The sequence below is a fragment of the Danio rerio genome, chromosome 8 (genome assembly GCF_052040795.2).
Source record: "Danio rerio strain M-AB ecotype USA chromosome 8, GRCz13ab, whole genome shotgun sequence".
Lineage (NCBI taxonomy): Eukaryota > Metazoa > Chordata > Actinopteri > Cypriniformes > Danionidae > Danio > Danio rerio.
In genome coordinates, this window is record NC_141028.1 from 6,185,908 (window position 1) to 6,203,774 (window position 17,867).

The 17,867-nt window shown below is 34.8% G+C and overlaps 1 protein-coding gene across 8 annotated transcripts in view; it reads right to left on the reverse strand.

The window, feature by feature from the left end:
- Positions 1 to 4,999: 4,999 nt before the first annotated feature.
- dhx37 (DEAH (Asp-Glu-Ala-His) box polypeptide 37) overlaps positions 5,000 to 17,867 on the reverse strand; it is a 58,830-nt gene continuing 45,962 nt past the window's right edge. For 7 of the 8 annotated variants that reach the window (XM_087262601.1, XM_087262602.1, XM_087262600.1 and 4 more), the window contains exons 21-29: positions 17,729 to 17,853; positions 14,367 to 14,483; positions 13,199 to 13,371; positions 11,688 to 11,802; positions 10,107 to 10,244; positions 9,893 to 9,987; positions 8,010 to 8,083; positions 7,557 to 7,654; positions 5,001 to 5,284 (exon numbers count right to left, since the gene is read on the reverse strand). In XM_087262601.1, coding sequence (XP_087118727.1) covers positions 5,190 to 5,284; positions 7,557 to 7,654; positions 8,010 to 8,083; positions 9,893 to 9,987; positions 10,107 to 10,244; positions 11,688 to 11,802; positions 13,199 to 13,371; positions 14,367 to 14,483; positions 17,729 to 17,853 — 1,030 coding nt within the window. In that variant the 3' untranslated portion in view covers positions 5,001 to 5,189. 8 annotated transcript variants of the gene reach the window in all.

Below are 17,867 nucleotides of genomic sequence, written 5' to 3' on the forward strand. Positions count from 1 at the left end.
CATTTTCTTGCTCTGTTAAACATCATTTGGAAAATAAAAAAAAATTCAAAAGGGGGGGGCTAAGTTGATTCTATCTATATTTTTTCAACATATAATTGTTTTTAGCCTTTTTTATAATTTATCATGACATTCATAAATAAAATAATGTAATAAAAATGAATTGCTCTGATTTATTTGTATGCGCTGCACAATATTCTTAGATTCTCATGCATGACTCAAACCTTCCAGGTAAAGTCAAAAGAGCTGCGTAATTAACTACTTAAGGTGAAGTGTGTGCACTTGAGTGTGTGTGGGAGTAATTGATGTAGCGCATTATACAATCCCTCACACACCTACGCAACTCAGCAAGCTTTTTTCCCTTGATTTCAAAGCCTCTTTGTATTGAACAACTCCTGCAGTAACTCTCCATGCCTGACATTTCTGAGCTGAAATGTGTCAGAAATCAGAATCAGGTTTGCTGTAAACCTCAGGCCATGCACACACACCTCTGTTATGCAAGATCCCCACAGCTGCTTCACATTTTGCCTGAAAGTTAAAAAATAAAATCAGAGAACAGAAACTGAATGGGGAGTTTCAGTGAAAACAGAACAAAGCTCCTGAAAGCAGAGAGAATCTCAGAGATTGGTTTTCTGTGTGGTAACTGCACATTATCATTATTGTTATTATCATCATCGGGAGGGGCAGATGTTAGAAACTCACTCGACGGGTTGAGAAATATTCGAGAGATCTTGTCTTACTCCCTAAATGAACTCTTAAAGCTTAAGCAACATAGAGTGACGTTTAAACCGCACGCAGGCAAACAGTGTTTCCTCAGGGGAAATGGTGTGAAAATGTTTGCAGACAAATACCTCAAATAAAAGCTGGATTTTAAATATATATATACACTAAATAAATCTAGAATAATAAAGTTGTTGGTCGCACTTTATTGTGATGGTCTGTTTGTTGAATTTAAGTTACTTTGCATCTACATGTTAACGAATTCTCATTACATTATAAGTAGACTATTAGGTTGCGGTTAGGGTTAGTGTAAGTTGACATGTATTTGCAACGTTTCTTATAGTCAGTTAAATGTCTGTTGAAGGAGCAGTATCAACAGATATTAAGCAGACAGTCTACTCATACTCAACTGGACTACCAAAATACATTGTTTATTGACATTAAAGTCTGCGTGAACTGAAAGTTGCTGAGGTTTATTTCAGTATGTTGATGAGGTGAAGTCTAGAAGGCGTACATCTGTGTCCGGAAGTTATTGATAATTACTTATATTCAGGGTTTCTGCAGGTTTCATCAAGTCAAATTTAAGACTTTAAGGCAAGGCAAGTTTATTTATAAAGCACATTTCATACACACTGGCAATTCAAAGGGCTTTACAAAAAAAAAAAAAGAGAAAAACATAATAGTGCGATCTGTCGGACGTAGCACAGTGCTCATTCTGTAAAGGCACAGCTAAACAGATGTGCTTTCAGTCTTGATTTGAATGTTGGAGCACATCTGATCATTTCTGACTGCTGATTCCAGCAGTGGGGGGCGCTGTTAGTAGCTGAAAGCCGATTCACCCTGCTTTGACTGAACTCTTGGAATTTCTAGTTTTTGTGATCCTGAAGATCTGAGTGATCTGTTAGGTTTGTATTCAGTCAGCATATCTGTAATGTATTGAGGTCCAAGGCCAATTAGTGATTTACAGACCAGTAATAATACTTTATAATCTATTCTGAATGTGACTGGGAGCCAGTGTAGAGACCTGAGGACAGGACTGATTTTCTGGTCCTGGTCAGAATCCTGGCTGCAGCATTCTGAATGAGCTGCAACTGTTTTTTGGAAAGGCCTGCGAGGAGGCCGTTACAGTAATCCACCCTGCTGCTGATAAAAGCATGAACAAGTTTCTCTTAGTCTTCACTGGAAACAAAGCATCTGATTCTTGCGATGTTTTTAAGATGATAGTATGCTGATTTACTAAGTGCTTTAACATGACTATTGAAACTCAGATCAGACTCCAGAGTCACACCAAGATTCTTGATCTTATTTTTTGTTGTTTGACTCTTAGTGCCAAGGTACGCATTCACCTTGAGAACCTCACCTCTGTTCCCAAACGCAATGACTTCAGTTTTCTCTTTAAGACCATTACGAATGAGATTTTAGACGATTTATTTTATTTTTTTTATACGGGCTAAACAATGCCCCGGTTGGACCAATGGAATTGGAAAAAAACATATGTACATATTTCTTAAGAATTTGGGCAAACTTCCTGTCTGCCATTTTGATTTTGTTCAAAAAGCTTCTTTAGCGAACTCTTCCTCGAATGTGAATTCAATTGTCACCAAATTTGACTGATCATCTTCAGCTGATGCTGACCAAAAGTTATGGAAAGTATATCGATCAGCAAAACTGTTGTTGTTTAAGGCATCAACAAATTTGATAGCACGATGTCAAAGTGTATCTGAGGCTGCAACTTTGCAATGCTTTAACATGATGACACTGAACTTTAGGTGTGTCATTGGCAATAGAGATCTGCGTGTGACTAAATTTTGAATCCCACTCCCGCCAGGTTTTAGTACGAACCCGACCGCTCCCGCTTATATTCAGCATTTGTTGTCCCGCTGCCTTCCCCGCCCTGTTTTCTACCCACTGCGCCCATTCCCGCTAACTTGTGGGGGAGAACAAAACTACAAACCACCCAGCCATACAGAGTCCAGTACAGATACAATTCCCGGATGTGTACTTGCTCCGCCCCTTGAGCCAAAGATGCTTCAAGAGGGGACTTGTGCGAACTTACAAAGCACAGGTATCCCAGAATGCATTGCAGCGTAACAAGTGAAAGCTAATGGCAGATGAGAAAACCTGCACTGTTTAAAAAATACTCCTCTGTTGCGTTACAAATTAAACTTCAAGAGTTTTTCAGGCAAGAATGTAGTCATTTAAAACTCAAATCGGCAGTTTATTTATAAAGATAGAGCGTCTTTGGCGATGTGCCTCAGCTTATGCAGACTCTGACCCCCAGCCTGTCAGCGGGAGCAAATCATCACCTCCCCCCTCGAGAGCAGCTTTACATCAGCCTGTCCATCGCAGATGTACCGCTGGATTGCATCTGTCCACTGTAGTTAAAACATTATATTTAATACATCTTGTGCATAGCTAACGGACAATGTTTGGTCTATTAAATCTATTATTTGTTCTCAGGTGTGTTATTTTGTTACCTTTTATAATTGTCTGTTATTACGTTACAGTGTTGTACGAGGTTTGACTTTGTTTACTAAATTGCTTATCGTTATCTTTATTGAATTGTTTACATCTTGTACTTTATACTTGTATAATGTTCATTGTAGTTTGTTAAATCTGATAATAAAAGACACGAGTCTGTATATAATAACCCATTTCACTTCACATTTATAGTGATTTATGTTTACACTTTCTTAAATCAAAAATATTGATTTATGAGTATTATATTAATTATAAGACTGTGCTTTATATAATTAAATCATTTTATTTTTAATCTCCAGTGAAACCGATGAATCAATAGTGAGGTAAGTGACGTTATAAATTCCTGACTTGTGTCCTCGCGTCCTCTGGAGTTCATTCTTATAAGTCTGAACAAGGCCGCAAGTCTGAACTTTGTACTTGGTGTTGAGAAACAGCCATTGACGCCAAACATTAGGTTCTTCATTGTCACCTGACACAGACCACAACACATCACATTTGTAATTCTGCCACCTATTGGTCAAAAATTATAAACAAATAAATCATTCATAAGTTAATTCCTTTCATGATGTTCTGATATTAAGTTAAACACTTTAAATGAATTCAAACTTTACTTGTTGTGATGCTGCTTACTAACCTTGTTGCTTTTGGCCTCTGGACTGCTTTTCCCATTGTGCCTTTTAATAATAATAAAGTACATACTTTTAGGATGTAGAACGTAACCATGTTCCGTACACTTTTCGCTATTCAGCGCACCCAAACAACCACTCCTCAGTCACTGAACGCCAGATAAGCATGCTTGTGTGTTCATTCTCTGGGGGAATAGCTATTGCACAATCCAAATCTTGAGAAAAGATGGGAAAAGTACCGCCTTCGCATGTGTACAGTAGATGATAGGTAATAACAGGATTCCGTGCACGACTAAAATAGTGTTCCGTACAGGGTGCATAACTTTAATTTACTAGTAAAAATGGGCATTGTTTGAAGTCTTATTAAAATCTTATTTCAGAATATACCATTATTGTGTTTAACTTGAAGTTATTGATATATTTAATAACTCTTTTATGAAAGTTTGAAATGAAATAGCTTTACAATCATTTAATTTTTATATCATGTTTATTCTATTAAAGGAGGAGAGATGCACCATGCCGTCATCACCCACAACTGACGTCTAAATATCCCCATTTCAAAGCATTTATTCAACAAAGGATAATTTATTTAACAATTTGTGATAACATAATATTCACTTCATAAAGACTGTAATACCGTGTGATGAATAAATTAAATGCAAAAGCATATTGTCTTGCTTTAAATGTCTCCCCTCCCAGGCGACACTCGCACTTTAAGCTTGCCCACTGTCTATTTTCAAGCGCATTAGTTGTACGTAGCAAACTTACAGAATTTACTCTGAAATATATAGAAGGAAGGTCTCTGTTGGGTTTGGGGCTGAAAGAGTGAGAAAAAAAGATTACACGGCTATATAGCTTGCCTACGACCCATAAGTATTTATTCAGAGATTAGTGTTAAAAGGTAATCTGTACGGAACATCGTTGTGTACGGAATATGGTTAGTCTATGTTACAAGTAATGGAATTGGGATGCAGAACTAGCTGTTGGTTACTAAAATAACCCTGTTCTGCACAGGTTGAGCCCTACCTTTGCACATGCCTGATGATATCTGATGCAGACACACACACACTGTTAAAGATATGATGACATGAGCAAAAACACTAGCGATGCTTAATGCTGTCAGCAAACACTCTGCAGTGCGATAAAGGCCAGAACAGACAGCATGGAGACAGCAGGTCGTTAAAAAAAGACGATGAATTTATTTGTTTTGGTGTCAGGGTGTGTGGAGATGTGTTTACAAAAGTCAAGGTTTTCAGGCAACATGGTTTTATGCTGGAAGTTGGCCAGAGAATGATTCTGTTCTTGAACTGTAAGTCTTACTGCTCGGATTCAGGATTAAAAGTCTAGGGTTTAGAAGGTCAGAGGTCACCGAGGGTCTGCTTGTCCGATCGGCGGCCAGATTTTACTGACTTCTTCATGAAGAGACTCTGGGATCCACTGACAATACGCTGACAGCAGATCTAGGAGAAGAAATAAAGCTCTATTTATTTCGTTACACACTTTGATTTGAACTTTGATGTGGCTGAATTTTTTTAAATATTTATTACCAATTAGGCATGGGCTAGTATAAGATTTTGACAGTATGATAACCTTGGATTTAAATATCATGGTATCTCGGTCTCACGATATTGGGATTACTGCCCTAAAATATATATATTTTTTATATATTTTATATTATATATATATATATATATATATATATATATATATATATATATATATATATATATATATATATATATATATATATTTTTTTTTTTTTTTTTTAAATATTATTTTATACATTTTTTTTTCTGGGTAAAAAGCAAAAAACCTTTTTCCCCTTTGTCCAAAATATATTTTAATTTGGGAAACGTTTTTAATATTTTGGAGGGGTAAACATGTCAGGCAAAACAATTCAAATTAATTATGGACTTCGTTTGTTCCAAAAACACATATTTCTTCACAATTTAAACGGAATCTTTGGGGATCTTTTCTCCAGGAGATACTGCTGTCCTAAAAAACGTAAATAAAAAATCTTACACATACCTTAGGAATAGTATAGCAGACAATTTTGACTGTTTTTAAAAAACCTTGACTTTTCCAATTCATGGTATACCTTGAACACTGTTATCGTGTCCCATGCCTATCTGCTTGTTAAGTGTGACGTCACGCGAAGCGGCTTCCGGGTCCCAGCGCTCTATTCATCTGAATGGGGAGATTCATCAAATGGCAATAATAAACGTTTACAAAGCGATTTAATACTTTCGAAAATCACGATCGCAGTATATATGTCTATGCCTAATATCCGATGGCCAGAAAGTGATTAATTTTTTTTTAATTGTTAAATTTTTGGTATTTGTTATGCAGCAAGCCCAGAGATTGTTGTGTACACTATGAATTTATATAAGATTAACTTTAATGTGTGATAGGAATAAAACGTGATCATAAATGAATGATTTCTCCACTCAAATGAATGGCGACTAGGACCCGGAAACAGTATTACATACGTTATCACTTAACTAACGGATTACCAATATATTTTTTTGGAAAATATTCAATACTCACATACAACTTTCAAAATTTGAAAAGAATTCAAGGTTGCATTCAGTGAATTTAAAACACTTTAATAACATTTCACAAGTTTACTGAAGATGCAATGTAAACGGCTTTCAATTCGATTATATTTTATAAATATTGTGTTTATTGATAGTGATGCAGAACAATTTAGTCATTTCATTTCCTAAATAATTCTTATTTTCTGTTTGATGATCATTAAATAAATTAGTTCTGATTATTATTGTTTGTTTTTTTGCTGTTTTTTGTTGTAAAAAAAGTTGCTGCTTGAATTTCTTTTAGCTAAATCGAATGAAAAATCATTTCAAATTACATGACATTAAATTTACTTAAAACATCAAGCTAAATCAAACATAACATCAAATATTTAAATCTGAAAAGTGGCTATTGTTTTAAAAAATAAATATATATTTTGTAAATCACAGATCTCACATCTCTTATTATTAAAGATTGTGATGCAAAGCAATATAGTTTTTCATTTTTCATAAATAAATGTCATGAATAATTCTTATATTCTGGTTTGATGATCATGAAATAAATTTGTTCTAAATATTAATGTTTTTTTTTGTTGTTGTAAAGCAAGCACTATAAAAAAAGTTGCTGCCTTAATTTTTGAAGCTGAATACGGAGCTAATAATAGGCCAAAACAATCTGAATTTAAATTGTAATAATTTGAATTAACAATTGTAATTTATTAAAACTGAACATTATATGCCATTTAAAAAAAATTTTGAATGTGATTTTCTTAACTAAAATATTGAACATCTGAAATTTGAGACAACTGAATTTTTTTAAGTCAGACTTTTATAGATGTATTTTTAAACTTCAGATTTATAGATCCTGTTTGCACCCTGCAGACTTGTGGACAGTGCATGTCATTTGGTGGTCATGTTTGGTACTGCACCCTAAGTAAATAATGAATTTATTTGAGATTTCAACTTCAAATTGGGAATAAGTTTTTTCTGTCAATTTTAGAATAAAACAGGTCAAACTGAGCCCTTATTTTACCACCCTGGAGTAGATTGGAGCATTTACACAGTGTGAAATGGTTTATTTCCAACCAAAAAAACCCTCAGTCATCTTGCAAAATAAAAACCCACAATGATCCTAGTAAATAAAACCCACAAATTTTCCAAAGGATGATGCCAAATCATTTTCATGCGCATAACAACTTACATTTTTCGTTTTTCCTCCATGCAGCTTCTAAAGACGTTCTGTTGTCTGCTTTCTCTGAAACCAGTGCTGTCAGAAGAACTTCAGTCCGTGGCTGCAGCCTGACATCAACAGCATTACATTACTCAACACACAATTACACTCTGTATTAAAGATAATGTGTGTGTGTGTGTGTGTGTGTGTGTGTACATTTTGTGACATATCAGGACACAAATCTATATAATGACACAGATATTACAGGAAGGTGATGAATTAAGGACATTGCTGATGTCATTTCTCAAAAAGCTTATAAATCACACAGAATGAGTTGTTTCAGAAAGTAAAACCGCAGTTTCCTGTGAAGGTTGAGTTCGGGGCAACAGAAAATAAAGTTTGTACAGTATAAAAACAATGGAAACCTATGTAACGTCCCCATAATTCACAAAAACAAACGTGTGTGCATGTGTGTGGTCTCACTTGGCCCACGTCTTCAGCATAGTTGAGGGTGACGACAGTAAACAAGAGCTGAACTTCTGAATCTTGGGACAAACCTGCAGGAAATCAGATGGGAATATTAAAATTCCTTCTCTACAGCAAAATCCTTTATTTATTTATGAATATATGGCATCACTGCAGAACTTCCCTCCATTTTATCAAATTTTAAACCAGCAAGAATTCTTTTTGACTTTAATTTAATAAATAAAATATTTAAATATATCATTTTGTGCATAATTTAATATCTTTATGTATTAAGGGTGCAAATAATCAGTCAAATCGAATGCAAAAATATGTATAATATTGTTAAAAATTCATATTTCAAATAAAAATTGTTTTAACTTCATCTAAACCAAACAATCCTCAGGAAAAACAATCAGTTTTATAAAGAAACATAACAGTAAATATTTCCAGAGCACAAGTGATGCTAACAATTAATCTTCGTGTCAAAGGAATAATTACATTTTAAAACACATTAAACTGTGATTTATTTATTTGATATTGCGATAATTTACAATTTAAACATATTTTTATCCAATGAATGCAGCCTATTCATGTAATAAGCAGGATGAATGTAAAGTCAAAATAATATTAAACAGTCCCTCAAGAATTTTGCAAGTTCAACAGTTCTTGAGATCATAAATCAAAAAATTTGACAAGATATTTGTTTTTCCTTAGCAGAACAGAAGAACTGTTATATATAAAATAATATATATATATATATATATATATATATATATATATATATATATATATATATATATATATATATATATTATATATATATATATATATATATGTATATATATTATATATATATATATTATATATATATATATATATATATATATATATATATATATATATATATATATATATATATATATATATATATATATATATATATATGATTTAGAAAAAAAAATACAAAATCCTCGAGTGAACACCCTACTAGTACCGGGTTGGACCCACTTTTGCCTACAGAACTGCCTTAATCCTTCACAACACAGATTCAACAAGGTACTGGAAACCTCAGAGATTTTGCTCCATACTGACATGATAGCATCACAGTCACTGCAGATTAGTCGGCTGCACATCCATGATGCAAATCTCCTGTTCCACCACATCCCAAAACTGCTCTATTGGATAGAGTTCTGGTGACTATGGGGGCCATTTGAGTACAGTGAACTCATTGGCATCTTCAAGAAACCAGTCTAAGATGATTCGTGCTTTATGACATGGTGCGTTATTCAGCTGGAAGTAGCCATCAGAAGATGGGTACACTGTGGTCATAAAGGGATGGACATGGTCAGCAACAACACTCAGGTAGGCTGTGGAGTTGACAAGATGCTTAATTGGTACTAATGGGCCAAGAAAATATTTCCCACACCATTACATCACCATCACCAGCCTGAACGGTTGATCCATGCCTTCATGTAGTTGGTGCCAAATTCTGCCCCTATATTCAGAATGTCACAGCGGAAATTGAGACTCATCAGACCAGGCAACGTTTCTTCAATCTTCTATTTAATCCCCTTTCTTCCCCATTCTGATGCTCAATTTGAACTGTAGCAGATCTTCTTGATTATGTCTACATGCCTAAATGCATTGAGTTGCTGCCATGTGATTGGCTAATTAGAAATTTGCATTCACGAGCAGTTGGACAGGTATACCTAATAGTGTATACACAAACATTTTTGATGCAACTTTATACATATTTTTCTCATAATGAGCAACTTCACAATGGTTTTAAACTAATTTTATAGTGCGAGAGTATAGAAAGAACAACTAAGAATATTGTTTTTGGTTTGTTTTCCCACATTTACACACACACACACACACACACACACACACACACATATCACCTGGCCCTCCAGGAAAAACTTTGCAAACAGTTTGTAACGCTCAAGGCCCTCTGGGTAATCCATCTCAATGGCAGGAAGTTTCCAACTGACTCTGACTGTGGAGAAAGAGAGACACACCTAAATCACGTGACTGATTTCACACACACTCACACACATCATTAAAATACAACGGCTGCGTTGTCAGTGAACTCAGACTGAGGACAGCGGCTCTTACAGAAGGTGCTCTGCTGATGACACTTCACTCGGCCAATCAGAGGACAGAACCGTGGGGCGGGGCTTTCATCTGGAGCACTGAAGTGACAGTATTGTGGGAGGAGCTTGGGAATCCAATCATCTTGAACAGCACAAACACCTGCAAGCAACCATATTTTAACTGATTACTGATATATTTGTAAATGTTATGAATAAACACACATACAGTGAGCACAGAAAGTATTCAGATCCCCTTAAATTTTACACTCTTGTTATATTGCAGACATTTGCAAAAATCAAAAAGTAAATTTTTTTCCTGGTTAATGTACACACAGCACCCCATACTGACAGAAAAATGACAGAACTGTTGACATTTTTGCAGATCTTTTAAAATATCCCATGATCCTAAGTATTCAGACCCTCAGTGTTTAGTGTGTGTATACATATTAGTGCTGCTGTCAAAATGAGTGCATTAACGCATGCGATTAATTTGAAATAATTGACGCGTTAAAAAATTAACGCAGTTGCAGGTTTTTTCTACTTCCTGTTGTTGTGGACGTGTGTTTAACATGCAATGAAATATGGATAAGACCAGGGAAGCACTTTTTGAAGGCAAGTTTCAGTGTAAAACAATGTCGCAACACCAGGCTCTCCAGAGTTTCACGCAATTTCGGGTGTTTCATTTTTAACTTTCGACTTCTGTTTTAATGTAATTTGATACCGCATAATGAACGAAAAGAAAAACCTCCGCATTTCATGACTCGCTGGTCCTTCAAGATAAACATAAATCGCTGCTTACACGCTAGACTTTTAATAAGAGTATATTCTTAATCATATTAAAATCGGAGTATTGGTGTCTTTATGTAAATGTACTCAGAAAATGTAAGATGAAGTACTACTTTCTTCCGGATTCAAATCATAAGGTGACAGTTAAACAGTTGAGTGTGTAAACTTTAGATCTGTAGTGTACATACATATATATATATATATATATATATATATATATATATATATATATACATACATATATACACACACACACAAGGATGCGTTATCCTAACCAACTATCATTTTCTGGAAAAAACCTATCGGCTCTAAATGACAATATTTTCACTATAGAAGAAATGTTATTTCCTGCAGATTATCAAATAAATAATCAGATAAAATAAAAGTAAAAGTAACCCATACTTAATAAACGCCAAAAAACTTGCAATTGCAATAAAATGATCCACTATAAATCCTAGATCAAATGTTAGATTATAAGTAATAAATCTAGAAACTAAATAAATATAACATTAAAGTCTTAACTTAATAGCTGCTTATTAACCAAATAATGTTGAAATTATTATTACAACAAATATACAAGTTCAAAGTCATGCTGGGATGGTAAACAGAAAGACATCTACTACAATTCTGGAGATTTTAAAACACAAAACCTTGATTAAGAAAACTATAAAGTCCATTTGAAGGACAGTGTGTAAAAAAACTCAAATAAAATTATATATATATATATATATATATATATATATATATATATATATATATATATATATATATATATATATATATATATATATATATATATATATATATAACCCCACACCTCTCATGTACATCTTGGTGGTCTCCATGATCTCCTGATAAACCACAAACTCGGGAAGTGTTTTGTGAAGAGCAGATGACGGATGAATGAACACTGGATCATCCAGCAGAGGAGTCTGTCAAATATACACACACAGACACACACACACGGGTAGTTGACAAATAGTCAGTAAATAATGTTGTTTTTTTTTTGTTTTGTTTTGTTTTTTTAAACATTAAGGAAAAATAGACACATTTATGTAGTTTGAAGAAAAAACACAAGAGGTTACTTTTTCTTTTTGTTTTATTTTTTAAATCTTTTAAATTTATTTAACTTAAATGCATCCTATGGTGTATAATAACTAAAAAATAAATATATATATTTGTTTCTTTTTCAAATATTTCCCAAATGATGTTTAACAGAGCAAAGAATTATTCACAGAATTTCCTATAATATTTTTTCTTTTGGAGAAAGGCTTATTTGTTTTATTTCCGCTAGAATAAAAGCAGTTGAAACTATTTTAAGGTCAATATTATTAGCCCTCTTAAGCAATATTTGTTTCCGATTGTCTACAGCAGGGGTTCTCAAACTTTTCAACCCGAGACCCCCAAAATAACAATGCCAATGACTGGCGACCCCCACTATTTTCGAAAGTGGTTATAATCATACAAATGTTGCACGCAACTGCTCACACAAACCAATAGGCCTATAAACACAAGCATATTGACAACAAAAAAAGTGCAACAGACTAACAACTATATATATATTTTTATTATTATTTAATATTAACCTTACCTAATGAGACTGGTGGGCACAATATTTAAGTTACATCGCAAGTCTTTTCTTGGTTTATTTTTGAAGACCAATTCAGTCGTGTCTGTATTTATTTTAAATGTACGTAAGTTGCATAAAGGTGTCAGAAAGTTTATCTAGTGCTGTAAAATCAATCTGCTGCAGGTGACACTATTGCTCTGTCGTTAATCTAATGTAAAAATCCCAGGGGTTGCAATCCAATGGGGAAAAAATGAAAGGCTGATGGCTTTTTGTTTGGATGTTGCATTTTTAAGTAATTGTTTTTATTTTCTGTAAGTTATAGATAAACAATGGTAATTTAAAACGTTTATACAAATTTATTAGATTTTTGGAAATAACCAAGTGACCCCTCTCATTGTCCCGCGACCCCCACTTTGAGAACCACTGGTCTACATAACAAACCATCATTGTACAATGATTTGCCTAATTACCCTAACCTGCCTAGTTAACCTGATTACCCTAGTTAAGCCTTTAAATGTCACTGTAAGCTGTATAGAAGTGCCTTGAAAAATATCTAGTCAAATATTATTTACTGTCATCATGGCAAAGATAAAATAAATCAGTTATTAGAAATGAGTTATTAAAACTATTATGTTTAGAAATGTGTTGGAAAAATCTGCTCTCTGTTAAACAGAAATTGGGGAAAAATATTTACAGGGGGGCTAATAATTCTGGCTTCAGCACAGAAATGGTTGTATGATGTGAAATCAGAAGCTAACCTTATATGCATTTCTCCACTTGGGGTCGAGCAGCTCCTCAGCCTGCACTCGTCTGGCGATGTGATCTCCTAAACCAGCCAACACGATCTGCCGTAAACACAACACCTGAGCCTCTGTCGGAGGAGCCATCTTATTATCCACGTAAACATCAGCGTCAGCACACACAGCATTCACTGAAACACAGACACAGACTATGGTTAGTTTGATTTCACCAAATACAACATGTTCTACAATACACTGGAGCTATTATTAAAGTCTTGTCACTGAACAGAGATAATGTCCAGTATAGAATATAAAGTCATGCTGCGGTGGAAACAGAATGAATATTGTGTCTGACTCCATCATGAGCTTGGAGGACTGCATCCATACATCTCTGCAATCACTCAAATCACTGATTAATAAAGTCATCTGCAATGGCAAAGAAAGCTGCAGGACTCCCAGAGTTCATCAAGATTCTTTGGATTCATCTTCAATGCTTCCTCCATCTTACCCCAGACATGCTCAATAATGTTCATGCCTGGTGACTGGGCTGGCCAATCCTGGAGACCCTTGACCTTCTTTGCTTTCAGGAGCTTTGATATGGAGGCTGAAGTATGAGAAGGAGCGCTATCCTGCTGGAGAATTGTCCCTCTCCTGTGGTTTGTAATGTAATGGGCAGCACAAATGTCTTGATACCTCAGGCTGTTGATGTTGGCATCCACTCTGCAGATCTCTCACACGCCCCCATACTGAATATAACCCAAAACCATGATTATTCCTTCACCAAACTTGACTGATTTCTATGAGAATCTGCAAAAATCACTTTTATAAGGGTTTAAACACAGTTGTGTGGCAACAGTGTGTGAATATAAACAGCTTATTAAAGGTAAACATGTATTATTGTGTTTGTTATATTAATGCATATTAATGTATATTTCTAATAATTTTTCCAAATGAACAAAAAAAAAAGTTTTCATAACAAATGATCGCAGATTGCATATTCAACCTTCCTTTCTGACCAAAAATAGTGTTTTTCTTTCAAAAAATGATTACAGATCAAACATTAAACAATTTGTGCTTAAACCCCACACAAAAGAAAGAAAAAGAATGTAAAAGCACACATTCGTTTGTTTGTGTGTGTGTGTGTGTGTGTGTGTGTGTGTGTGTGTGTGTGTGTGTGTATATGTACCTGCATTAGTCAGCTGTCCTCGTAATCTTCGGATTTCCAGCATTGCTTTGAACCGAAGGCCGTTTTCCTCACAAAACTGAGGAGTAAGACCCGCAAATTCACAAGCACCAACAGCTCCTAAACACACAACAACATTTACAGCAAACACACAAAGGCGGACAAAGAGAACTATTTGCACCATACATATTCAGGGTGCTTTCACACCTACACTTTTGTTTCGGAACGTATCTCGTTTGCCCAGTTAGCGCGGTTCGATTGGCATATGTGAACAGGGCAATCGCGCTCTGTTCCGCGCCAAAGTAATCGCTCCGAGATCGCTTGAGTGAGGTGGTCTCGGCTCGATTGAAACGAACCCTGGAGCGGTTCGATTGCAGTGAGAAAGCGATCCGATCCGAGCGCGGTTATATCACAGTGTTTTATGGATATGTAATAGGCTTACGGCTATATGAAGAGAGAATTATGAGTAAGGCGGGAAGTTTCGCGAGTCTCCGGATGCCCGCAAACGAGTGATGATCTCCCGGTAATCTCGTGTCTCTCTCCCAGTCCTCAAATAGGCATCATCGCGCACCCTTCTCACCCCTCCCCACCGTGTCTCTCCTCAGACACGTCACGCGCGCACACCCTGTCAATCACCACCAAACCACCACCTCTCCTGACAGCTGAGCGGGACGCTGCAAAATAAACCCTGACACTCTGACCAATGTAAGGAGAGTTTACTCGCACGTGACTTGTTTTAGCTCTTTTGGTCCGATTAGAAACTTTGCAGTGTGAAAGCGAACCGCTCCAAGAGCAAAGAGCAACAATGTAACAATTCTAATCTCTGTTTCGGAACAACTGAATCGATTCACAGGTGTGAAAGCACCCTAACTCTGCATTTTTAATGAGCAGCTTCAACCGATGTGTTTTACTGTTTAGTCAAACTTTAAATTCGTCAGGTTAAATTAGTTTATTTAGTTCAACAGCTCTGTCTAATGATAAACTATTTTTATTATAACGACTGATTTATAATAGATGCCACAATCCCTGTATACTGTAAGACAGGGGTTCTCAACTGGTGTGGCGATGGGACCCACATTTTTACATGGTCATCAAGCCGCGACTCAAATTTTTAGGTGCTATAATACAATTTTAGGAATTATACTTAATTTGTATTTATTTGTTAACATAAACGAGCAGTGACAGATACATCATGAGAAATTCACCAAGACTTACAAATAAACACTATTTTATTGCTGTCATTTAACAAAATTGATCAAATTATAGAAATATTACAAAGTAAAAACGACAAATATTGTTAATAATAAACTGTTAATAAAACATGTTTTCTGGTTTCTGAATGTTGTTTTAACATAGAAGGTTTCATGCTCTCTTATGAGAGCACCTCACTACATATGACTCTGAGGCTTCAAGTCTTTTTTGTAGTCAATATATATATATATATATATATATATATATATATATATATATATATATATACGGTAGGGTTGTCTTGCACGCATTTCAAAATAAAAGTCCGGTATAAGCAAAATAAGTAAAAAATTAATCTTTTGTTGTTGTTTTTTGACCACACACTTTTGGGTCACGACCCACCAGTTGAGAAGTAAGATGACTGTTACCTGGTCATTATTTATTAGAAAAAAAGTATTCCCACTGTATCTGAAGTAAAATCCTTTGTTTTTTTACAGATTCAATTTAATGCAATTTATTCAATTATTTCGAAATGATCCAAATGATTTATTTCTAATTATTTATGTAAATCATATGCAAAATATTAATGTCTTTTTTATTTGTCTATGCATGTGTATGATATGATCTATAGTGTGTACAGTACACTACCTGACAAAGGTGTTGTCGCTTATCTAAGTTTTAGGAACAACAAATAACTTCTAGTTGATCATTGGCTCAATCAGAACTGGCTTATATGGAAGGCAAACGCCTCTAATCATGCTTATTTTACCAAAATAAAACATGATCATGCCTTGATTTTTAATTATTTAATTAGGACAGTAAGGTCTGACTTTGCTGAGACAAAAATAATGTCCAGTATAGAACATAAAGTCATGCTGCAGTGGAAACAAAATGAATATTGTGTCTGACTCCATCATGAGCTTGGAGGACTGCATCCATACATCTCTGCAATGATGATTCTTTGGATTCATCTTCAATGCTTCCTCCATATTACCCCAGACATGCTCAATAATGTTCATCTCTGGTGACTGGGCTGGCCAATCCTGGAGCACCTTGACCTTCTTTGCTTTCAGGAGCTTTGATGTAGAGGCTGAAGTATGAGAAGGAGCGCTATCCTGCTGAAGAATTTGCCCTCTCCTGTGGTTTGTAATGTAATGGGCAGCACAAATATCTTAATACCTCAGGCTGTAGATCACTCTGCAGATCTCTCGAACACCCCCATACTGAATGTAACCTCAAACCATGATTTTTCCTTTACCAAACTTGACTGATTACTGTGAGAATCTTGGGTCTATGCAGGTTCCAGTAGGTCTTCTGCAGTATTTGTGATGATTGGGATGCAGATCAACAGATGATTCATCAGAAAAATCCACCTTCTGCCACTTTTCCAAATGATCAACTAGAAGTCAAGTTATTATGTGTTGCTCTTACAACTGGTTGCTGGTGCTCAGCATATATTAGTGCACCCCTCATAAATCTCTCTTTTAAATTAATATTTTAATAGGAAGCTTTACAATATTATATTTGTACATATGAATTAGATTAGTCAGTACTGAAGCCAAATCTGGAGCTTATCTAACAAAATAACTTACGATAACGATCCAAAAACTAGTATTGCCAAATTTATATGTTCTAGAAAAATAATAAATACAAATCTAAAGAAGAGGAAAAATCTAAATGTTGAAAAATTTAGTTGAAATTTTGTACGTTGTCATTTATTTTTGCAATATTTTGCTTGAATTTAATTGTATTATCTTTCAATTTCTAAACATGCTTGGTGGCTAAAATATTATTTTAATAAATATATCTGTTTAATAAATCTGTTTTGTTTAAAATGCGCCAAAATACATCGCCTATATTTACTGAGAAATGGAGAAAAATGGGCTGTACTTAATTATGCTGAGCACTGTATGTTCTAATTATACAAAACAAATTACATTAAATGATTCAAAATAACTAAAATTCACATGAAAAACGTGAAAATACAAAAGCCAATTCAAAATATTGACAATAAATAAATGTAATAATAGCATGTTAATGAATAAAAATACAAAAAGAAAAACTTAAATATAAAAAAAAAAAAAAACAACGCAACAGAAAAAATTGTCTGTTTTTCACATTAGGCCTGAACATCAGAACATTTGACATGAACTTTAGAAATTAAATGAAAGTACCGAGCAGAACCATCAGATCTCCGAGCAGAAGAGACGCTCCTTGTCCTGCCCATAGCCTCCTCATCTGAACTGATCTGGCCTTTTTCCCGCTCATCTTCACGTTCTCCTCCTCACTGCCTGCAGGCCTGAACACACACAG